The sequence below is a fragment of the Anguilla rostrata genome, chromosome 10 (genome assembly GCF_018555375.3).
Source record: "Anguilla rostrata isolate EN2019 chromosome 10, ASM1855537v3, whole genome shotgun sequence".
In the NCBI taxonomy this organism is placed as follows: domain Eukaryota; kingdom Metazoa; phylum Chordata; class Actinopteri; order Anguilliformes; family Anguillidae; genus Anguilla; species Anguilla rostrata.
The window spans coordinates 20,819,344-20,843,961 of NC_057942.1; the positions used below are offsets into that span (position 1 = coordinate 20,819,344).

The 24,618-nt window shown below is 40.5% G+C and overlaps 2 protein-coding genes across 11 annotated transcripts in view; one reads left to right on the forward strand and one right to left on the reverse strand.

The window, feature by feature from the left end:
• The window catches only part of LOC135233747 (uncharacterized), a 789,909-nt gene that overhangs the window by 407,021 nt on the left and 358,270 nt on the right, over positions 1-24,618 (reverse strand). The window lies entirely within an intron of this gene.
• The window catches only part of LOC135233732 (nesprin-3-like), an 81,562-nt gene that overhangs the window by 39,838 nt on the left and 17,106 nt on the right, over positions 1-24,618 (forward strand). For 3 of the 4 annotated variants that reach the window (XM_064297534.1, XM_064297533.1, XM_064297536.1), the window contains exons 7-12: positions 5,343-5,479; positions 5,644-5,818; positions 15,847-16,029; positions 16,674-16,817; positions 18,823-18,957; positions 23,657-23,818. In XM_064297534.1, coding sequence (XP_064153604.1) covers positions 5,343-5,479; positions 5,644-5,818; positions 15,847-16,029; positions 16,674-16,817; positions 18,823-18,957; positions 23,657-23,818 — 936 coding nt within the window. The remainder of the gene's footprint in view (positions 1-5,342; positions 5,480-5,643; positions 5,819-15,846; positions 16,030-16,673; positions 16,818-18,822; positions 18,958-23,656; positions 23,819-24,618) is intronic. The other variant, XM_064297535.1, reaches the window with a different exon arrangement.

Below are 24,618 nucleotides of genomic sequence, written 5' to 3' on the forward strand. Positions count from 1 at the left end.
GTACAGTTCAGGCAGTATTAACCCCTTAGTGCACATGCCAAATCTGAACAATCCTTGCCCATTTGGGGGGTACTCTATTTAAAGCTTTATAACTCTAGATGTGAGCATCACAGATTCTTTAAAAATGGTTTAAATGAAGCAAGACATTTGTAGCATTTACAATACTAACTTAGATTATTTATTCCTAAATTATGAATATAAACTAAAGTGCCACAAATGCAATTGTCTAGGCAAAAAATCTAAAATCAATTTTCTCTTTTTTAGTTTGCAATGAATACTGAGAGATTGCAGATATACAGCAGGTTAAACTATACATGTCCTGGATCAAAAACTCCTTGACCACAAGTGCGTCAAATCGAACGGTGGATACGCAGAACTACTAAAGATCTATTAATCAAAAAGTAAGCAGTGTAACCAGTGTCTCCAAATCGATACAAAATATCTGAATTATGCATTGCTGTAAATCACAACATAACATGTATTTCACTACAAATCAACTGTTTGAATGAAGAAACTCACTGTTGCATCATGTTCAAGTGTGAACTACAAGCTTTCCGTCAGTACAGTGGTCTAAAATAGCTATGGGTCCAGAAACATATCCAAAATCTCTCCAAAAATGAATAAAATGTTTTTTGTCCATTATGAAGCATATAAATGAGCCCCTTATGAAGGTTTAAGATGAAACATTGATATCAGATTGAAAAATAATGCAAAAATATTATTACACAATGCGGTACAGTACCTAAATGTGTAATAATTAACTCTTGTATGTACTTCTATGCTCTGTTCTCTCATATGTTTTCTTGTTTGGGGATGGGACGACATGAAAACAATTTTCAACCGTCCACCACGTTTTGGCAATGTTCAAACTCTCACGTCATAACTGTTGCATGCATCACAAAAACTACTAAACTACCAACGAACGCTTACATTACATTACATTACATTACATTACAGGCATTTAGCAGACGCTCTTATCCAGAGCGACGTACAACAAGTGCATAGGTTCATGATGTAGAGGTGCAAAAGAAACACTAGAGTGAAGTAAGGATCGTAGTGCCAGAAGTGACCACATCGATCAGGACTCCAACCCTGTAGAGTAAGCTTGTTCAGCAAGAAAGAATCCTACCAAGTACAAACTAGCACTGGAATCACATCTAATCACACCTAATCAGACAAAAACAATCCTGCCAGATACACTAACATAATCATATTATCCTAACTAGGTACAGTGAGCTAAACTATAGGCTAGGGAGGGGTGGGGAGAGGTGCAGCCTGAAGAGATGAGTCTTTAGTCTGCGTTTGAAGGTGGTGAGATTCTCTGCTGTTCTGACCGTCACGGGGAGGTCATTCCACCAGCGAGGGGCCAGGACAGACAGCAGACGGGAGCGGGAAGTACAGACGCGAAGAGGGGGAGGTGCCAAGCGTCCAGAGGTGGCAGAACGGAGAGGTCTGGCTGGTGTGTAGGGTCTGATGATCCTCTGAATGTACCCTGGTGCTGACCCCTTAGCTGCCTGGTATGCAAGCACCAAGGTCTTAAATTTGATGCGAGCCATAACAGGCAGCCAGTGGAGGTCAGTGAGCAGGGGGGTGACATGGGAATGTCTGGGGAGGTTGTAGACCAGACGCGCTGCAGCATTCTGGATGAGCTGCAGGGGTCTGATGGCGGATGCTGGCAGACCAGCCAGTAGTGAGTTGCAGTAGTCCAGGCGGGACAGGACCATCGCTTGAACCAGGAGCTGGGTTGCGTAGGTGGTGAGGAAGGGGCGGATTCTCCGGATGTTGTACAGGAAGAACCTGCACGTTCGACTCACCGCCGTGATGTTCTGGGAGAGGGACAGTCTGTTGTCCATCACCACTCCAAGGTTTTTTGCGGTGGGTGATGATGACACCACACTGTCCCCTAGGGAAATAGAAAAGTCGAGAAGGTTAGAGGATGGAGCAGGGATGAAGATCATCTCCGTCTTACCTGGGTTCAGCTTAAGATGGTGGTTATCCATCCAGCTCTGGATGTCCCTCAGGCAAGCAGAGATGCGAGCAGAGACCTGAGTGTCAGAGGGCGGGAAGGAGAGAAAGAGTTGGGTGTCATCGGCATAACAATGATAGGACAACCCATGGGCAGAGATTACAGGACCAAGAGATTGGGTGTACAGGGATATTTCACACATTACAGTGTGAAATATCCTCATTATAAAATACCACTAATCTATTTTAAGACACTCCATTTCAAAAATAACGTGTATAACCGAAATATTTTGAGCAGTAATACTTACATAGCAATAATGAAATCTTATCTGTGTTCAGTAGATAAAGACAGAGACAGTAAATCAATGATACAATTCTATCCGCTTCTGTTTTACATGAGAAAACGATGTCAGCTAGGTCTATCAGCAAACATATGGCTTAGCTATGCTCAGAAGTCCCCAATAATAATAGTATTTTCCAAGAAATCACGAAAAATCGTTGACAACGTTTCACCAGGTGCAGTGTCTTTTACTGCTCCCACAGAGTGAATGCGTAAGTGAATGCGATGATGAGAAAATTTCGGTTACGCTGAAATATAAAACACTATTCCAAAAGCAAAATTAGACGTTATCCATCATTAGAAAGCTTATACTCTCACCTACTGAATAAATGAATTGTCAATCAAGCCAGACTGTACTAAAAAGGGCGACAACGTCGTAAACACTAGAAGATGCAGCTTTATTAAATGCAGCAAGGACCATACCATGCCTGGCCTCTACGGCGCACTAACCTTTTCATACATGAACTAGATTAGTAAGAAAACAAAATGGACAAACAGCCGTCGCATTATCACATAACAAAGAAAAAAAAGAGAGCAGGGAATAGTTCGATCTGACAAGAACCAACTTCTGATCTTTTCTCCTACTCTGGCCGAGAGAGTCTGCGCAGGTGCCCTAGCCTGGCTCCCTTGTATGTTCTTAAAGTAACAGTACCCCCGTTACAAGTTGCAGATGAGACTGCAGGGAGGGGGTCCTTGTTAAATGAACGACCAGAGCGACAATGGTGGCGCTGCAAAAATCTGTATTCGGCATAGTTGTCATGTATCGTCTACTAATGAAAGTAAAACAAAGAGTTTCTGTTTTTAACTCTTGGTTGCAGTAGCACTGCATGTCTGAGTTAAGCAATCTCGGCACACTGGCGTGCCAACCACTAGGGGCTTTGCGCTAAGAGGGTAATACTGAAAAACTGACATTGAATATGGAAAAAATTAAGTCCTTCTCACAACTCCTTCTGAAATATTTTTCAGGTTGTGACCTCAGTATTTGGTTTTCCCATGATTAAGTATGTGAATAACGAATAAGCATTCCCTCCAATTGGTCATTTTTTTCCTTCTCATCGTGTGACCCTTCAATAAGAAATACATACCTGCCATGAAAAAATTCAGGGCAGGTCACCTGTTTTCTCATTATATGACCCTTCAATGCATAAACAGCTGCTTACCCTGTTTGAGTAATTTCACTTTTAGTCTAAACAGAGTGTAATATTTTTCACTGTGCTACCTGTCCTTAGGGTATACTGGATAGGTCATTACACCCCTGCTGCTTATTAGCATGACATGAAGGTACTAATTTGAGTATATATTTAAATTCAATATCGCCAAGACCTTAGATGTGTGAAGGTTGGGTAGTATGCTGTTAGTAGATATACCATGGAAGGATCTCGGCATAGCATCACATTATTATCTCCGCCAGGCGTGGGCCTGGAGGGATTATGCATTTGTTCGGGTGTGTGTGTTTGTGCATGTGTCTCTGTCTGCGGCTAATCTCGCATACTGGGCCGATCAGCCTAATATTTGTTGTGCATGCTGACAGCAGGCCAAGGACCTGAATTCTGGAATATTTTGCAAAGCGCTCAACGACAAGTATTTTATTTGAATTAATTTCCATCATTGTCCATTGAAATACATTGACTGCTAACTCCTCACTCCTCCTAACCGGCCGGTAGGGGCCGCAAGTGATCAACAACTGCTTCCAAACGGACAGACACGCCTGGCGGAGATCTGCACTCTACTGAGTGCACTCTTCTAGTTAAAAAATGTATTTGCTTTGTGTAAATTCCTTTATCTAGAGTGGCTTAAAAATCTCACATTTTACATACTATCAGGTCAATAGTTCACTGAATCAATTCAGGTTAAGTGATCAAGGGTAAAATGGGTACAGTGCAGTTCTCCACCTGGAATCTGAAACTCCAGTCCCTGAATTACAAAAAGAGCTCCATATTTCTTGGTCATTGAATGAACAATGAGCTTCTCTAAGTGAATACGCACTGTAGTATAGATAAAGGAGAAGTATATTGCTGTACACTTAATTGTTGTGTTGAAGGTATATAAAACAACTTCCACATCTGTTTAAGGTATTATAGCCATATCCTCAACAGATTCCAGTATTTATTTGCAGGCCAGTTAATAGGGAGGGTCTAAAGAAAGGAGTGGTTGAAAAGAAACGAAGAACAAACACACCTCTCACAATTACAAAAAGCGCATCTCAGTTAGGTATCCCAGTGAAAAATTCATATAACAAATGAAAGTTATTTTTAAGAGATATATGCTGGTGAATGCAGATCAGCCTTTGTCACATTCAGCACAATTATCTTCTTCTTTTTCCCACGGCGTGCAGGAACTGCCGCCGTGGGCTATGCATGGCAAATTGTGGTCACTCACTCACTCATTCATGGACGACCTGTGGGACGCCTGTGCTGGTGGTGCTTTGTTTAGTAGGTGGTGCTTCTTTTAGTAGGATGCATGCGCAGGTACATCTCCCAAAATCACCACTTCGAACGGCACAATATTTTTAAGCACCGCTTTATCGCCTAACGTTACTTTAGCTAACCCTAACATGTTAGCATTTTGCCTACTTTAGTTAACCTACCAGTTAGCGCGTACCACCGATACAGATGTATGGCCACACGGAGGACAACAAATAACGTTACAGAGGTGAGGACATGCCATAGCTAGCTAGCTATATAGTTAGCCAAGTTTTACTCATGACACTTTGTACAGGTGCGCCGTGGGTCTGCACGGTTTCGTGCTTGTATATTTTAAGTTAAGTCCTAATGTTGCTCATTTAGGAATTTTGTTTCCTGGTGGGATGTATTACATTACATTTGCATGTTTGTGTGTGCTTGTCTGCGTAAGACCTGCGTCTAGATTTTTGCATGCATTAACTGCATTAGATTTGTGTGCTTGTAACTGTGTGTGTGTATGTGTATGTGTGGGGATGGGTGGCGGGGGTGTCAAGTGTGACTATAATTGACCTGTGTGTATTATATGTGTATGTGTAAGACTTCCATGTTTTACATTTTTGTGTGTGTGTTTCCAGGACATCCACATGGCTGTGGCAGCAGAGGAGCCACATGTGGAGCAGCTTAAAGGCAAGCTTACTGAGCTATTCCATATATCTCAGGACCCCATGCCCCTCTCTGACCAGGTGCTGGCTGTGTTGAAGCAGTACCAGGGGTGAGTTCCTTTCAGAACTGTTCCATAATTTTCTCAAGGTTTATTCTGTCTATCCTAATGCAAAGCTGAAGTATTATTGTCTCAGATAAAAAATTGAGAATATTTCTGAAAAAGGTCTATGAGTACATCTGAAAGATAAGCATGAGCCTGCCATCATGTTGTAGGTTGAAAGGTCATGCATTCACGCTGTTGACACAGAGGGAAACTGCTCTGAGGCAGCTTCTATTGGACCCACTGCAAGGCTTCAGTAAGTGGAGTCTGCTGGTCACCCAGATTCTAGAGGCATCTGGTGATGTGACTGACTTCTCCCACATTACCCTACTGGTGCAGAGCATTAAGGTAAACAAACGCCCCTGCCCCCGCTGGGTGGGGCGGCATGCCCATACCTATACAGCACAGAGAGTTTGACAATTTTCAGGGTTCCCTACAGAAATAACCACAATGACCACAGACTCTCAGCCCTTAAAACATTCATTTCTGTACCTTCTGACCCAATTTCAACACACAGAATTCACAAACAACTTCACGCGTCCACGCAATATAGCCCTAAACTTAGGGGATTTTGTAGTTTTTCCTTATTCTTCTTTTTCCTGCCTGAAGTGCTCCTATCCCACGAATATATTTCACCATTGGTCTTTTTTAACGTACATCAACCAATAAAAACATTGGATTCAAACACAAAATGGACATAAGCTTGTACGTTTTAAAGCAGCCTTTTCCTTTAGAACTGTCAAAACTGGGTTCAAGTCCCTCTATATATCCTTCACAACACACAAACAATTCATAGGTCTGTCGTGCTATAGCCCATTAAAAACACTTCCATTTTTAATTTTGACGTACACTTTCATTTCTTTGGCATTCATGGTAAAGGATTGAATCAATGCATACATGTTTCTTTCAGAATGTAGGCTGTGTGTTTGCATGCATTTATGTGTATGCATGTCTGTAATAGACTACATTTATATATGAATCACTATTATCACTTACTCATTACAAACACAGTGCAAAAGGAAATGATATCTGATGAAAAACAGGTTTTCAACGTACAAAAATGGCAAGTTACTGACACATACAAAGCACTGTCTATAACTCATTCATTCAAATTGGAAAAATTTAGGCCAGCCATTAAAAGTATTGATATAAAAATTACACAAAGTTACTGTACTACAAACAATATTGGCTATCTTACCTCACACAAATTAAAGAAGCTGTATTCCAAAGCAGTGCACATCAAAGTGTCTAATAACAACAATTGCCTCATGCAAGACATTTCAATGAATGTATAAAACTGCCGGTGAATACCTACAGAAAGCATATTCCTCCAAAAAACATATATTTATACTTGCTTGTCAAGTTCATTTTACTAAATGTAGAAGTTCTTGTATATTTGCTACTTAAAATAAATATACTAAACTCCTCAAAAAAAGTTTGGAAATTTGTGTTTGGTCGATCATATCTCTGTTGTCACTGTATTATTAACATTGTATGTTATATCATTGGAAAGCCTGTTCACTCCCTTTACAATGATGTCCCTTTTGTAAGGATCATGCATTTGTGGGATGAGCAACACAGCTGATTATGTGGGTGGGGTCCCAAGTGAAATGTGCCAAATTATCCTGCCAATGTCAAGCAGTGCATTCTCCTGTTGGTATTGACTCTATTGTTTTGAGTTGTTTGGGGGTTTTGGGGAGTTGTTTGGTGGTTGCGTTGGTCACTCTAGCACGTACAGCATGCCCAAGCTGATCCCACAAGTGTTCAGTTGGGTTGAGGTCTGGGCTGTTGGCAGGCCATTCCATTCAACCACGTTGGCTGACCTGCGACGAATCCTGGTTGAGGAATGGAATGCCGTCCCACAGCAGCGCGTGACCAGGCTGGTGACCAGCATGAGGAGGAGGTGCCAGGCTGTTGTGGCTGCGTATGGTTCTTCCACCCGCTACTGAGGCTCCTGACTGTTCAAGGAATAAAGCATAAAATTACCAATATGTCTTGTTTGTTCCTTGTTACTGATAGAGTTCAATCATCCAATCCCCCAAATATCTCAAAACAATAGAGTCAATACCAACAGGAGAATACACTGTTTGACATTGGCAGGGAAATTTGGCACATTTCACTTGGGACCACACCCTCATAATCAGCTGTGCTGCTTATCCCACAAATGCATGATCATTACAAATGGGACATCATTGTAAAGGGAATTTAACAGGCTTTCCAATGATATAAAATGCTAATAATACAGTAACAACAGAGATATGATCAACCAAATACAATTTTCCAAACTTTTTTTGAGGAGTTTATATACATACATACTTATATAGATACTTACACACATACATAGAATACTTCTTTATCCCCATGGAGACAGTTCCATAGTAGCATGTAACATTCACATTTACAAACAGACATTTATGCCAAGCAACATACAATCATTCACGCAACAGAAAGGTGGAGTGGATAAATACATACATACAGATACAAATTTGACATATTCACGTCTATTCAATCAATCTAGACTCTTACAAACCTATTGACACATATGTTTGGCCCGTTAATGTACTATATACTTGTACACACAGGGCCAAGTGATTGAAACAATTTATGAAACACTGGCTAGCACTGCTTTGGAATACAGCTTCTTTAATTTGTGTGAGGTAAGATAGCCAATATTGTTTGTAGTACAGTAACTTGGCGTAATATTGATATCAATACCTTTAATGGCAGGCCTAGATTTTGGCAGTTTGAATGAATGAGTTATAGACAGTGCTTTGTACTGTATGCATGAGTAACTTGGCATTTTTGTACAATGAAGACGTGTTTCTCATCAGATGAATTATTCCAGTATAGTAACAGAGTACTCAAATCATAATGAAGACTATCCAAATGTGTACTGTCACACCAGGTGCACCATTTCGAAAACATTTACAAACATCTGAAATACCTCAACTACAGGAAACAGGAGGGGCTATGGGTGTTCTGAGTGTAGAGTGTAGGCACTAAAACACTGGCTGGCCTCCCTAACAATCTAACCATACCGAGATCTGCATGGCAGAGAACTTGAACAACTTCTACTTCAGGTTTGACCAGCATGACTTCACACTGGAGAGGGAGGAGCTAATATCTGATCTGGCTACCATGTCACTCACCTCTGCAAATCCACCGACCAGTTCTACTAGCTTTCTACAGGTGCTTCATTGAACCCATCATCACCTTCAACATAACAGCCTGGTTTGGTCCTTTGAGTGACATCCACCATAATCCTCAACAAAATCATCAGAATGAGCAGCAAACTAATTGGACTGGACCTAGAACCACTAAGCAGCATCTACAGCAGACAGGCTAAAATAAAAGGACTACAAATAGCCTTAGATACCACACACACACTACACAACCTACAGCCACCTACCTTCAGGCCGCAGATATAGGTCACTCCCATTCAGGACCAAGCGGGCCATGTCAAGCTTTGTGCCTACTTCCTTCAGACTCATGTCTGAGCTAGCTTGGGTGCTTGACCTTATTTATTAGTATTTGTTTATGGACATTTTTAAAAAAAGCATTTTTAAAGTTACAATCTCAAAGATCTCCGTTTCGTTCTCTTTGGCGGTACCAATGGCAATGGTAATTGCAGGTGTGTTTTTGGACCGCACTTCCCAACTTCCAAACAGTGTCACCTGTGTGATGTCAGTCAGTTGGCCCCTGGCCATGGTAACACTTACTATTTACTGAATAAAAAATGGTTGTTATAAAAGTAACGTTATGTACATACTCATTCATTGTCTAACATTAGGCTAACTTATTATCTTTACACTGCCGAGCTGGGTTAAAATGCTGTAGCAGACCTGGGGTAGAATTAGTGATGATCAGTTTCCACAGACGTTCTTTATCCACCTTTTGCCTGGTATGAACATCTTTACGCTGCAGACAAGAATCCGTGGGATTCGTTGTGGCTCGTGCAAATATGTATCTCATGCACAATAAACATTGTCTTTCTCGTGAATGATTGTTGTGTGATATTTTTGAAACAGCTGCCTTGCAAAATGTTACCCCTGGTGTTTCTGGTTTTGCTAGCCAAACTGTTCGAGAATAAATCTGAGCTGGGCGTTAAATTAGCAATCAGAACAAGAAGAATAAAACAAAAACAAAGGAGATTTCATCAAAAAAGGGCATCTAGGCTGAAGGAACATATGAGGAAGTATAATAAAATAATAAAACAATAACAACGTTAATCCATACTGCCAAATTTTTTTATTTAGTTTTCTCCGGCTTGACATCTTTACACAGAAATCAGATTTGCTCCACCTATACCCTGGGGTTAATGCTCTGTGTAAAGACGACTTTATTCCGATCATTATAATGTATTGATGAACTTGATGGCAATGTAAATAACGGTAACGTTAAGGCCAGTACAGATAAATGATTCGCAAGGAGACAAAACAGTTTTAGAATGTTGCAGAGAAAATTGCAGCAGTGTGAACTGGTTAGTTGCAGAGCGTCTTGAGTGTCTTGCCAGTTCAGATCATGATTCGCAACGAGACTGGATGCAACTTGCAAAATTCCAAGACGTCGGATTGTAAACTTTCTAAAACTGCACTTAGCGATTTGACAAGGTGGGTCTTTTGAGACCCCAGGCAACGGCTTCAGACGCTCTGCAACTAACCAGTTCACACCGCTGCAGTTTTCTCTGCAACGTTCTAAAACTGTTTCGTCTCATTGTGAATCATTGATCTGAACCTACGGGGAAGCCACACTATACGCGGCCCTGCCGCGCGGCGGCGCCACCTCCATTCATTTTGAATGAGGGGTGGCGGCCAGACCCCGCAAGGCATGTTGGGATTGCCGGCGGCGCGGCGAGAGGCGGCGAGGCCGCGAGGGAGATGGCAAAAATTCAACTTTGACCCCCTCGCCGCGTCGCAGTAACCAATCTGATTTTATCTAATGATCCGTCAAGTAAATTGTCCCTATTTTTTTCTCATTTTAGTTCCACATTCTATCGTTCCACAATGGAGGACCTAACTCGTAATTGCCGTATCGGGTTTCCCAACTTAATAAAATCTCCTACAGAGACATTGATAAGAGGAACGCAGCGTGGAGAAAAGTCTTTGAAATTGTCGGTGGCTCTGCAATGTAGTTATCGCCGTTAGCTACTTTCACTGTCCAGTCTGAATAAATATCATTTTTGCAGTAACCTAGCTCTGAAAAATGTTAATAAGCTGCCTAGCTAGGCTGTCTAATGTCTAGCTATAGTGAGTAACAACAAACAATAACAAACAAAACAAATCTTCCTAATGTATTAGTTGCTAGTTGTTCGTTTCTACCAGCCACCTAGCTAGCTAACCAGATATAACTTTGAAGGCATTATCTGGCTAATTAGCCAGACAATGTTTTTGTTGTTGGTTGTTACTCACTAGCTAGACATTAAACAGCCTAGTTAGGCAGCAGACTAACATCTTTCAGATCTAGGTTACTGTAAAAATGATTTTTATTCAGACAGGACAATGAATATGAAACACGATATTAAACCCGGTCAACATTTAACGAACACAACTGTCTGTCAAAAATAGGTGACGCCCACAAAGCCGATTGTGGGGACGCGGCGCGGCGACAGGCGGCTGTTGCCGCGTATATTGAGGCTTCACCGTTACGCCGGGCACCCACCGCACGCGTAGCGTAAGTGTCGCGTAAGCAGCACGGCGCGGCGCGTCGTGTGTCTACACGGGTTCCGTCTGTGTCGCGCAAAGGCTTGCTTAAAGTTCTATATTCCTAGTAGCTCTCGCAGTCTGCAGTGGGATTACATCGTGTATTTCACGTTTGTTCACAACTGTTGATTATGGGTTAAGTGAATACTTGGTGAGAGACCTTTATCAGTTTGTTAATTTAGTAATAGTTTGTTAACTCATGTAAATACGTGAGAAAGTAAACGCTTTAAAGAATTACCATAAGCTTAAATCGCAACGTAGCCTACATAATAATCAAACTGCATTAATTTATTTGCTTGGTTAACAAGCGTGCCGACTTTATGAAGAATATGTAATGATCATAATAATAATAATAAATAATCCATAATCAACCATTGGGAATTCCCGTGTCGTCTTGTTATTCTTGTCAAAACATTTATATGATCAAATTTAGTAAAATCAGCTAATCGTCAAAAAGATAGCGTAACAGTTTAAACTTGAAGGGATATAAACACCACAACGCCATGAACACCGGAAGCTTTGAAGTACAAGTGTAATAAAGGCTTGCTTACAACTTCATTTATAAAATACGTGCATTTTCATCGGCAAGACCACTAAATCTGATTTTTTTAAAGCTCTGTGGATTATCTGATTTTTATTAACAAGCCCTTTTTGAAAGCACGGCGAGCGAAGACATGGGAGAAGTCAAATAGGCTGAGCAATGGTTGGTTAAAAACTACCTTCCAACACTCGAGCTAACAAACCGCTGCTCGGTGCATTCACTTCTACATCATTCAATAGGCTACGTCTTTCTGTGGTGTATTTTCATATTTACCCCACCCCCTCCGCAAAATAAGATGGCAAAACTAAGTTTTTTTTTTTTTTTTTGCCCTGCAAGGACAATACAAAAACGAAAAGGCTTGTACACACCCCCAATAGCCTATTATAAGGATGAAATATAAATCACAGCATGTATACCTAGCATTTTAGAGCATATTTCTGTGTATAAACAGGTCATCATGACACACGGCAAGCAGAGAAATAGAACAGAAGCGGAAAAACTACGCTTCAGTTCGCTTGTGTCGCACAAGTTTCGCAGCCGGTTCGCAACACATTCGCATCTGGTGTAGAGGACATTGCCCGCTGCCGTTGTAATAACAGTACTTCAACTAAGCTTCACTTACGCGCGTCGTGCGCTCGCGGCTGCTATGCGTGCAGTGGGTGTCCGGCTTTAGTTAGCAACGTTGCAACAACGTAGCGTTGCATTCCAGAGACGGTTTGCGAGGTCGGTACCGGTCGGTAGCGTTAGCTAGGGTTTTTGCTAATTGTTAGCTGACATTAGATTATGTTAATTCAAATTCAATCAAATTTTATTTGTATAGCATATTTTACAGCAGTTGTCACAATACGCTTTACAGACAACCCTGGCCTAAACCCCCACAGGAAAAAGCCCAAGGCAACAGTGGCAAGGAAAAACTCCCTGTGGCAGATGGGAAGAAACCTTGGAAGGAACCAGGCTCAAGGGGGAAACCCATCCTCCTCTGGTCGGCTCAGGGTGCCGACTGGTGACCAACATGTCAGGTTTATAAGGTTTATGATTTGGCTCAGATGATGGGTGGCGGTGATGGGGAACAGCAGGTGGCGACAGATGTGGGCAGGGTGGAGGCAATGACAATTTAGCTAGCTAGTTAACGCAATGTTAGCTGATATGAGAGATGGCTACTGTGCGCAACATTTACTAAACTAATGTTGCCTTTCTTGACATGGTCCGGTAGCTAGCGTTAACTGTACAAATAGCTATGTAATTTAGTAAAGTTACATTGTCATCAAATGTAATACGAAATCTGCATCAACAAATAATATGCCCTGTCATGTTACACAAAATCTTTTTAGGGTTCCATAACCTTCCATGTTGGCTCACACTCCACTCATGAGTTGTGTCTCAAAAAGGCCTCTCATCCCTCACACCCAAGTGGCCCTCAGAGTCAGGTTTTGCTGACATCGCAGTAAAGGTCATTCAGAGATGAGAGTTTAATGGTGAGGGGGTTAATAAAGCTCTCAGCATTAGGAGGCAAATACATAAATTCCTTCTTCCAGTGTTGCCCCTGTCTATATAAAACCAATCAATTTGGTTTTATATTTTATATTTAAAAGACTTAAAGCTCTTTAAGACTAAAAAATTTGAGAAAAAAGGATAAGGGGTCTTCCGATAATTGTGGTGCGCAGCTCATGGCTGGAGCGCTTTTTTCAAGACCAAGTAAAATTTGCCTTTGCAATGAATATGTTTTCCTGTGTAAACACCTCACAGCTAGACCAATGAGGCACCGCGTGTTTTCCCTTGGCTGGTGTGATTCAAAACCGGAGATGTTAGTTATTTTCCCTCTGTTTGTACGAACAGGGCACAATTATACTTAAGAATGCACTGGTTCCGTCACTGCGGGTCAGATATGAAGGCGCTGCTTCATATCCCGCTTAAGACTGGCCTGAAACGGACCAGTAGCGTTTTGGTTATTCTCCGTTCGCAAACGGGGCTATGCTGTCATCAGAGATATATCTGATCTGTCGCCGGACTGTCAATATTCCAATGGGAGCATCAGAATATTCACAAATGCGCGGAACAACACATCAAATATATCCATGACCACAGCAAGTAAGCGTAACAGTTACTAGGTTTTACCCTCGTGATAATCTGACTCCATATTAAATTATAATTTAAAATTTGGGTTCAACTATACGTGGAACTTGGGAGTGGTTACACTCGACTCTATCTTGTGCCATCATTCCTCAATATATGCTCTCGGGTTTAGCACTATTGTTAAATCTCAGTTCGGTGAAGAACCCAGAGGGTAGGAGGCTGACCACCATAATACATGCCTTCCTTTGTGCATAGATAGTTATGAGCCCAGGACAGTGTGTATCTATCGGGCTCCTTAAGGCGAATTTGGCAAGAACCGGCGTATAACGCCCATGGGTCCTCTTAAGCCAAAACACCAGAACCAATACCACCAATCCCGTTAGCGGGCAGATCGTGGTCGCCTATCTAACTTGAAGACCTCACTAAAGACGTTTGCTGTACTAGACCCCTGATCAGTAGGTCCTAGTCATAATTGTCCCCCTGAGTATTTAATCGGAATTTCGGCTGAAAAGAAGATAAAATGGTTTAGAGTCATGAAGACCACGCAAGTTAAAAATAAGAAGAATTTATTGAACAGGCAGGTAGGTCATTAGCTTCAAATTCAAAATCAATTATAAGGTTTAAAAACATAAATACAGAGTAAAAAGTTCTTACCTACGTGTTTAGCTAAAAATCACGAAATCACAGAGTCTGCGCAGTGTGGGAAGTCGATTACGATCTTCCCTATTCAGCTACGCAAAGAACACAGTGCAGTGTGGGAAGTCGGTTACGATCTTCCTTGTCTAGCTACACACAGAGCACAGAGTATGTGCAATGTGGGAAGTCGATTACGATCTTCCCTGTCTAGCTACACACAGAGCACAGAGTATGTGCAATGTGGGAAGTCGGTTACGATCTTCCTCGATTGCTTTGTCTCCCTTCCTTTTAAGCCAAATCCCGCGTTTGGTCTAGGCGGCATTGCCATAAATTAACCTGGCCGAATAATAAAATCTGGAATTTCGGCCCCCACCATTTGGAGGCGGTTGTTAAAACAATTAGTGGGGAAATTGGGAAAAGGAGATGATTACCAGAGAGGACATTCCATTGTGATAGTTTTTCCCTGAGTTTCTAAAACTATGTTTTTTCAAATTCTATTTGGTATGAAACATATTTCATTCAATTGCTTGTATTTTCCTGAATACGTCCATACCAAACATGTCAAGTGGATGTAATATTATGGTGCAGTTGTCATGAAAATAGCCTTTTGTTTGACCATTTTACATGCAATCCATGTTATTACTACATAAGGCATAATACAGTAATATAATGAAAATATGTGCATGGTTTGTACGGTTTTCCGGGGTTTGTAAATAGGATAAACAGATGGTTTAAAGTCCAGATCCAGAAAAGAAAATAAAAAGTGTAATGACAGACCACATAAGGGCACTGTGGTACTGTCAGGCGCAGTTGCCCCACCATTTTGCCAGAGGCCTGATGATCTTAATGACCCCAACACACACACACCCACAACCATAGACAAAGAGACCAGTTCCCCTTATCTTAGTTGTGTCCAGATGGCAACATTCCAGAGGCCCAATGGCCTGCTCATCCTGAGGAAGTCCGAGTAACTTATTGTTTTAGCACACGGCTCTGGGTTCTTTGAAGTCCAGGATGAGTCTCAGCCTGCAGGTTCATTCAAATGCCAGCCTTTTCTGGGTCCCAGTTTGACTTCCCTCTTACACCTGTCTCCAACTTCACAGTCATCATCATTTTAATACAATTAATGAAATATAAACTAAACCAGGAAGTAGTCTGAACAATGAATCAAAGCCAGGAGTGTCAGTAATTTTTACGGACAAGAACCTCTTACTAACAATTGCTGTTTCACAATAAGGTTAGGAAAGTACACTGCAGTGAGATTAATCTGGTGAGTTTGATTGCATTTTCCTTTCAATATTGTAAATTTGGTTGGTTGAATCTGGCTCAATTCTATAGATATTGAGTCAAAATGACCTCAAAAAACTGTATTAACCAGGCCTCGGTTTTGGTTTACACTGCACTCTGTGTGCTCTGTCCCTGTTTAGAAGCTGTTAAAAGACAGCCAGCAGCTGCAGGAGCGTTTGGAGGAACTGCAGGTGAAGGGATATCTCCTGACTGACATGTTCGGCCCACAGAGTGCAGAGAGCCTTGGGGCAGAGATAAGCATCGCAGTGCAGGAGAGGGAAACAAAGCATGGCCAGCTGCTTCAGAAGAGGACCTATCTACTGGTGCATCATGTTCTCAACATGCTCTCTGAAACCAAGTATTCCCTTTAGTGTACACACATTGGAGGTGCAGCAGGATATAGTCTGTTACTTGCCTCTCAACGGTACTTCCAAAATAATCAATCAAAGCCTCCATCAATACATATTTTCAGAAGCTGATACTTGTTTGTTCAGGGGATAATGTAACATCCTGCTGTCAGTTTTTGAAGTCATGTGCACCCTCTTGTGCTGATTTCAGGATCCCTATACCGTCCTTGATCTAATCTGCGTTGTGCTATTTCCTGTACACTGGATTATAACCCACAGATACAGTTACAGATACAGTTGGTGAATGTGAAATATGTTCCGAAAGGATAAAAGTATCACAATAATTTAGTCTCATAGTTTTATTAATTTGACAGATTGGGCAGCACTGGTGGGAACTGTGTATTCATTCAAAATAGCTTTTTCAGATTTGGAATGCTTAGTTGCTCTGAAAACACTTAGTATGCATCACCCCTTAAAACCCATTTTAAGGCCCAGATAAGCTGGTCAAACAATTAAACCAACCTGTTTATTTTTTTAGTTAAACAACTCAGAGTGTCCGATAGAGTCATTTATCTGCTTGTTCTCTGTATGTAAAATCTGTCTGTTTGTGTCACATGTAGGATTTACTTTCACGATCAAAGGATTTTGGGGAAAGATACGAGTCTGTCCTGAAATGGCTGCGCCTCCTAAGAGAACATTTTATCTGCACAGATGAACTTAAACCTGATGTCCCAGCCAAAAAGGCATTGACTGGACAATTCATGGTGGGCAATTATATTTTATATATACGGTGCAAAATGCAAAAGTTTTTGGACAGTGACACACTTTTTAGTTGTTTTGGCACAGTACTCCAGCACATTGGGTTTGAAATTAAACGATGAAAAACAATTCATTCAGACATTCTGTGCTACTGCAACCAAATTATGAGTTGAAAACACAAACTTGGTGTTCTAGGTTTATTAGTAGACGATTCAGGACAACTATTCCGAGTACAGAGTTTCTCAGTGCCACCATTGTCGCGCTGGTCGTGCATTTACCAAGCACCCCCTCCCTGCAGTCTCATCTGTAACTACACCCCCCACACATGACACACTGGACAATAGTGTCGATCTGGGCATACATGAAAACATTCTTTTGCGAAAATTTTTTTTTATTCTGTCGTAGCAACAAGATAAAGCTAACAATAGCTGAAGCTATGCCAGTACAGCTGTGAAAAACGCTGCTTACTGAACACTGAAATTAACAAGATGAATTTTTTAAAAATTATACCATGTCATTCTACTGTCAATATCTGTGACTAAATATGGAATAAATATACAACCTTATCATTGCTTTTACGCATAGAGATGTCACTTTCCAGACGGAGTGGTCATATATTGTCTTGGACAGTCCGTTTGTGAAATATATGATCATTTGTGACACCTGGATGCCTTCCACAATACCTGTGCGTAATACCACATGTTGCTTTCGGTGTTGTCGTCCTTTATAGTACAATCTGGCTTGATTGACAGTTAATCGATCCAATAGGTGACAGAATAAGCTTTTTAACAATGTATAATATGTCTAATTGTCTAGTGTTTCATATCCCAGTGTAATCGAAAGTTTTGTCTCATTGTAGCTGCATTGCGCATTCAGTCTGTGGTACCAGTAAAAGACACTGCACCTGGCGAAATTTTATAGATGACTTTCGTCGTTTCTTGAAGAAAGAAGTACTTTTATTCTTGAGAAATTCTGAGCATGGCTAAGGCATATGTTTGCTGATAGACCTAGCTGATATACCGTTTTCTGTGCTAAGTTAGAACTGGGGAGCATTCATTCTGTCTATCTACTGAACACAGATAAGATTTCATCGTCCAAATGTAAGTGTTACTGCTGAAAATATTTTAGTTATATACTGTACGTATTTTTGAAATTGAGTATCTTTAAATAGGTTAGTGGTATTTTATAATGAGAATATTTCACACTGTAATGTAAGTGTTTGTTGGCAGCGTCTCTGTGATGCTCACATCTTTAGTTATAAAGCTTTAAATAGGGTACCCCCTAAATGGGCAAAGATTGGCCAGATTTGGCATGTGCGCTAAGGGGTTCATTGCTGTTTGTCATCACAACGCCACACAATGTACCAGAGAGAAAGACGAGGGAGTAGCAGGTTTTGACAGAGAGACTGGTGCTAAAATTATCTTATAATTAAAAATAATGTATGAATCATGTTGTATAGTCTTCTTTTCACCAATTATTATTAAAATATGTGTAATTTAAACTGTGTAGTAATACAATTTGTCCTCAAAATAGTTGAATCTAAATAAGTTATTGTTAGTGTTAGCCTGTCTAATAATATATATTTAATACATTTTTGAAATTGATATTACTTTATGTATTCAATTTCAAATTGTTTATAAACATGCTTGTGCATCATAATATCATTTTTAAATGAAGGAGTTACATGTGCAGTGCATTTTGGTTTTATTCCAAAAAGGCAAGCCTTAAAATGTTGACAAAGCAATCTGTCACTTATGCTGAATGGGGAATACCAGCAATTTGACCTGCAGTTGACCAATGAGTCTAGCTATGCAGGGTATTTGTTATGAACCATTTTTTATATGTGCATAGAGGTAACTTGTTTATTTGTGTTTTAATACCATTTTCAGATTCATATTCTGTTTTGATGATTTATCACTATAAATGGATTACAGAGTGTGACATCATATGAAACTGATGAATTGACAGATGTACAGCAGCTATAGACTGACCAGGGATTTATGTTTACAGGTAATTCTGAAGGATCTAGAGGAGCATGAGGCTCACCTCACTGCTCTCCAGGCTGTGGTTCCACAAAGCCCTGCCGACCAGCACAAACTGAGCCATCTTTGCACAGAGTGGAAGGAGCTCCATAAGGCTATTAAGGTAGGAGATTATGTGCATCTACAGTATGTACGTTTGTAGGGCCAGTAATTGGTTGACTGGCCGAACATTTGATGTGGAACAGCTTGAAAGGTTTCATGCTTCATCGTGGGTTATTTTAAAAGTTTATTTATTAATTTTATATGTATATATACAATCTGGTGAAAAACATGTTTTCAACGTACAAAAATGCCAAGTTACTCACACATACAAAGGACTGTCTATAACTCTTTCATTCAAACTGCCAAAATCTAGGCCTGCCATTAAAGGTATTGTTATAAAAATTATGCCAAGTTACTGTACTACAAACAATATTGGTTATCTTACATCACACAAATTATATATTCATCAGATATTTCTTTTTGCACTGTGTTTGTAATGAGTAAGTGAAAATAGTAATTAATATATAAATGTACTCTATGACAGACATGCATACACATAAATGCATGCAAACACACATACATACACATAAGCCTACATTCTGAAAGAAACATATAGGCATGGATTCAGTTATTTACCATGAATGCCAAATAAATGAAAGTGTATGTCAAAATTAGAAATGGAAGTGCTTTTAATGGGCTATTGCACACGACAGACCTATGAATTGTTTGTATGACGGTAGAGGATCTATAGGGCTATCTAACATGAATTTAGAAAAGAGGAGCTGTCGGGTACATGCAGTAATGTAGTTGACCCCTTAGCGCACATGCCAAATCTGGCCAATTCATGCCCATTTCGGGGGAACCCTATTTAAAGCTTTATGGGCTCTATCTTACACTCGGCGCAAAGCGGCGCCAAGTGCAACGCAAGTGTTTTTGCTAGTTTCAGACCGACGCAGTTGTCATTTTCCCGTCCAGTGCCCACGTTGTTTAAATAGCAAATGTACTTGCGCCCATCGGCGTGTTGGTCTTAAAATGAGGTGTGTTCAGGCACATTGTTGGCGCATTGCTATCTTGAGACAGCAGAAAGCAATTGTGCAATTGACCAACAAAAACCTGGTCTTAAGTCAATGGCGCAGATCCGTTTCCACTGCAGAGAAGCGTTCTTTCCTACTACTTGGCAAATCCGCCATTATAATAGCAATTCGCCAAAGTACAAGCGCACCTGGCTTTTAAAGGGAATGGGAGATGACACTGATTGGTTTATTTCATGTTACGCCGAAAACACACCTATGATTAATTAAGAGATTAAGTACAACCCCTTTGAACCATGCGCCTTACTTTGTGCTCAGATTATCTGCCGTTAAACTAGCAAAAGTGGATTTGGACACGCCCTAAATGCACTTGCGCCATGCGCTTTAGACTGTGTGCTTAGATCGTTAAAATATAGCCCTATAACTCCCGAGGTGAAAACCATAGAGACTTGAAAAATGGCTTAAATGAAGAAAGACATTTGTACCATTTACAATACTAACTTAGATTAGTTTATATTCATAATTTTGGAAGAAATAAAGTGCCAGAAATGCAATTGTCTAGGCAAAAAATCTAAAATAAATTTGCTCTCTTTTAGTTTGCAATGAAATAATGAGAGATTGCATATATACAGCAGCCTAACTATACATGTCCTGGATCAAAAACTTCTTGACCACAAGTTCATAAAATCTAAGGGTAGATATGTAGAACTACTATAGAATCTATCTATGAAGCAAAAGCTAAGCAGTGTACCCAGCGTCTCCAAATCCATCCAAAATGTCCAAATTATGCATTGCTGTAAATCACAACATATTCATCTTGTCATGGTTCTGTGTTTCTGTCTCTGTCTTTCCTTGTTGGGCCGCCAGATGGCAGAACTTCAGTTTTGTGTTTCAGTTTGTTCTCCCTCCCTGTGTTAATTGTATTATTGGTTTTAATTATTCTATCATTGTTCTCACCTGTCTCGTTATTTAATCATTGTCCCCACCTGCCTCTCGTTATCCGCTCCCTCTCGTTTGATTATGTATTGAGTTCACCTGTGACTTGTCTATTTAAGTTCTTTGTCCGCTTGACTCGGGTGCTGGTTCCTTGTGTTTGTTTCAGATTTGTATGTATCTGCTTGCTTGTGTTTGTGTGTTTCTGACTGCGTTTCCGCCTGTGTATTTCTGCCTGTTCGTTACCGCCTGGTTTCTGTCCTGTCCGTGTTCTGCTCTGTGTGTGTTTTGAATTTTGAGTGTTCTGTTTTTGTGTTTTTTGAAAGTGCCCTGCGTGGCATTTTGGTTTTCCTGGTTATTTTGGTTCCCTGTTGTGTAAGTAAAGTCTTTGTTAATTTTCCTTTTTGAGTTTGTGTTTTTTTTTTACTCTGCGTTTGGGACCTACCTACCTGACCCGTGACACATGTATTTCACTATAAATCAACTGTTTTGACTCAAGAAACTCACTGTTGCATCATTTTCAAGTGTGAATTACAAGCTTTCCATCAGTACAGTGGTCTAAAATATCTAGGGGTCCAGAAACATATCCAAAATCTCTCCAAAAATGAATAAAATGCTTTTGGTCCATTATAAAGCATATACAGTTAAGCCCAAAATTATTCATACCCATGCCAAATTTTGAGTTGTACTGAATTTTAATTTGATGAATAGGTTTCTTCTGGCTGGAAATGACATAAGAAGGTGACAAAAAATGGTAAGACATTGTGTTAAAGATATCAATGAAAAATATTACCTTTTTTTTTTCTTTTCTTTTTTTACATTTTGACAAAACATTCCATGTCCAAAATTATTCATACCCTTTCTCAGTAATCAATGGCAAAGCCTTTATTTGCCAACACAGCAGTCAAACAGTTCTTATAATTGCCAAAAAGCTTTTTGCACGTCTCCACTGGGATTTTGGACCACTCCTCTTTTGCGAAGATCTCCAGGTCCTTGAGGTTGGAAGGCTTCTTTGCCATCACTCTGGTCTTTAGTTCCCTCCACAGATTCTTGATGGGATTCAGGTCTGGACTCTGGCTGGGCCACTCCAAAAGATTGATATTGTTTTCTGTTAACCATTTCTTGACCACTTTGGCTGTATGTTTCGGATCATTGTCTTGTTGGAAGGTCCAGTGCTGCCCACGGCCAAGTTTTTCTCCAGGATCCTCCAGGATCTTAAAGTAGTCCTCTTTTCTCATGATGCCGTTTACTTTGACAAGTTTGCCTGGCCCACTGGCTGAAAAACGGCCACTGGCCAAAGCATTACATTCCCACCACCATACTTGACCGTGGGGATGGTGTTCTTGGGGTTGAATGCTTCTCCTTTCTTTTGCCAAACGAAAGCCACGTCCCTGTGTCCAAACAACTCCATTTTCGTCCGACCACGGAATTGATGACCAAAAGCTTTCTTCTTTGTCCAGGTGAGCTTTGTGAAGGCTAGGCGAGCTTTTGTGTGCCTGTCTTGGAGAAGTGGTGTCCTCCTTGGTCAGCGTCCATGGAGGCCAACCTTGTGCAGTGTCCGCAGGTGTGTAGGTCCGTAGCGTAATGAGTTAGATATTAACTTCAATCGGAGGGGGGATTTGAACCCGGGTCTGTCAGTTCTAAAGGCAAAGGCAATACCCAGTGAGCTACGAGAGATGTAGATGTCAATGGTGCAAAGTTTAACTGCTTTAAAATGTAAAAACTGATGTTCATTTTGTGTGTGTATCCAATGTTTTTATTGGTTGATGTACGTAAAAAAGCCCAATGGGGAGACATATTCTTTGTGGGCTAGGAGCATTTCAGGAAAAAGAAGAAGAAGGAAAAACCGCAAAATCCCCAAAGTTTGCGGCTTTATTGTGTGGATGTGTGAAATGGGGTAAGTAGGTACATAAATGAACGTTTTTACGGGCTGAGAGTCTGTGGTCATTGTGGTTATTCCTGTAGGGAACCCTGAAAAGTGCCAAACTCTCGGTGCTGTATAGGTATGGGGCATGCCGGCACCACCCTTTATGTTCTTTATAACATTGTGAATTTTTGACATTATTTAGGTGGAGGCTTCAAATAAGCCCACTGAGGATTTCTGCCTCTCCCTGCACTGTATATTATTTGTTATATTTGTCATTTTTGTGTTTTTTTTTATTTTAAATTGTGCAAAAATAATAAAACTAAAACTGAAAACTAAAAGCTAAAAAAAAAAAAAAACAAGCCATCATCTGTCAAATTGACCATAATATTTACAGCTAACGTGTTTCCAATGCTTGTTTCTTCATGGGCCATAGAAATTGATGCACAGGACAAGCCAAACATTGACGAGTAAATTCAAATAAAACAAGATAGTATTATGAGTTACATTCCATGAATGATGACTTCAGAAGCAAAATGTAGGATTACTTATTGAATGTGTTTTGTGTTTGTTATATCCAAATTTGTTAAACCTGGCCATAGTTCTCTTTCCAGAGATCAGAGATTTAGGGTAGAGTGTCACAACAAATGAATATTCCTTAAGGGACCTCATTGGTGAAAAAATGGCAGTGAACTGAAGAGCTCTAGCATACGGCCATGTGCCATAGACAGTGGGAGGCCCTGCGTGTAGAGTATATCAAAACTAGCCCACACACTGCTCTTTCTTTCATGATAAGGAATTGGGCTTGTAACTCAATGGTTGTGAATTTGATTCCCAGCTGGGGTGCTGCTATTGTGGCCTTGAGCAAGGTTATTGATGTCAGCTGCTAAAGTAAAAATATCCAGAGATATAATTAGATTCTTTGTAAAAATGTCATCTGTGCAAGTCACTCTGAGAGCATCTGCTAAATGTCAAAATGTAATGTATTTCAGGGGAGAGTTCAGGACAGTGAACATAGCACCGCAGATCACCAGTACTTTCAGGAGAAGCTGCTGGCTCTGGAGCATGGGCTGCTGGAGACAAAGTCAAGACTGGAGACGTTCTGCAGCTTGAAGGGAAAGCTTGGTGTAGACAACTGGCAGGCTGAGGCTGAGGTCACTGCTCTCCTCTTCCTACTCTCTCCTTACCTTACTCTCTGTTTTTAACTTAATCGTCACCAGAATATGAATACTTCCTTTGTAAATGAGGGAAAATGTGACAGGAGCCACTGAACCCAGGCTTAAGTCGCACGAGGTGATTATCCAGAAAATCGCGTTTTAAGTGAAAACAATTTTTTTCATCAAAATTCCGTTTTTTTTGCAGAAATGACTTCTTAAACGTGTATACTTTCTAATACCTTCATATCAAACTCGTATTTGATCGGTAAACATGAGAAAAAGTTAAATAATTAAACTCTCTTTCTCTCTATCTCTCTTTCTGTCTGCTTGTTGCGAGGGGGCAGGACAATGGGCGGGACATCCATATTAATGACCATTCCGCATGACATTCCTGCATAAGTAGTCAGGAAATACCTTGTGTTGTTTACAATCTAGCCTACTTTTTTACGAGTGATTACGAGTGTCGCGGGAGATTCTATCATGTGTGATAACGCTGGTAATGTGGCTAATGCTCTCTGCCAAATTACCAAGCTGAATTTAGTGCCAGTGACAAGTACGAATGGATTGACATGGTAAAAGTAAATGAAGTAAGGGATACCTCGGCCTTTTAACAGTTCTAAAATCAATGCTGTACAAAATCCAGCATTCTAACGCAGTTAAAACAGCAAAATTATTCTTTCGATTTTGAATTGTTGTTACGTCCCCTCCCTTTTTCAGTGTCCAATTTCGCAATTGATGGCAACATTGAATCATGTTTCTAGTTACTGACTTCATTTAGGGTTGCCAACCATCGCGCA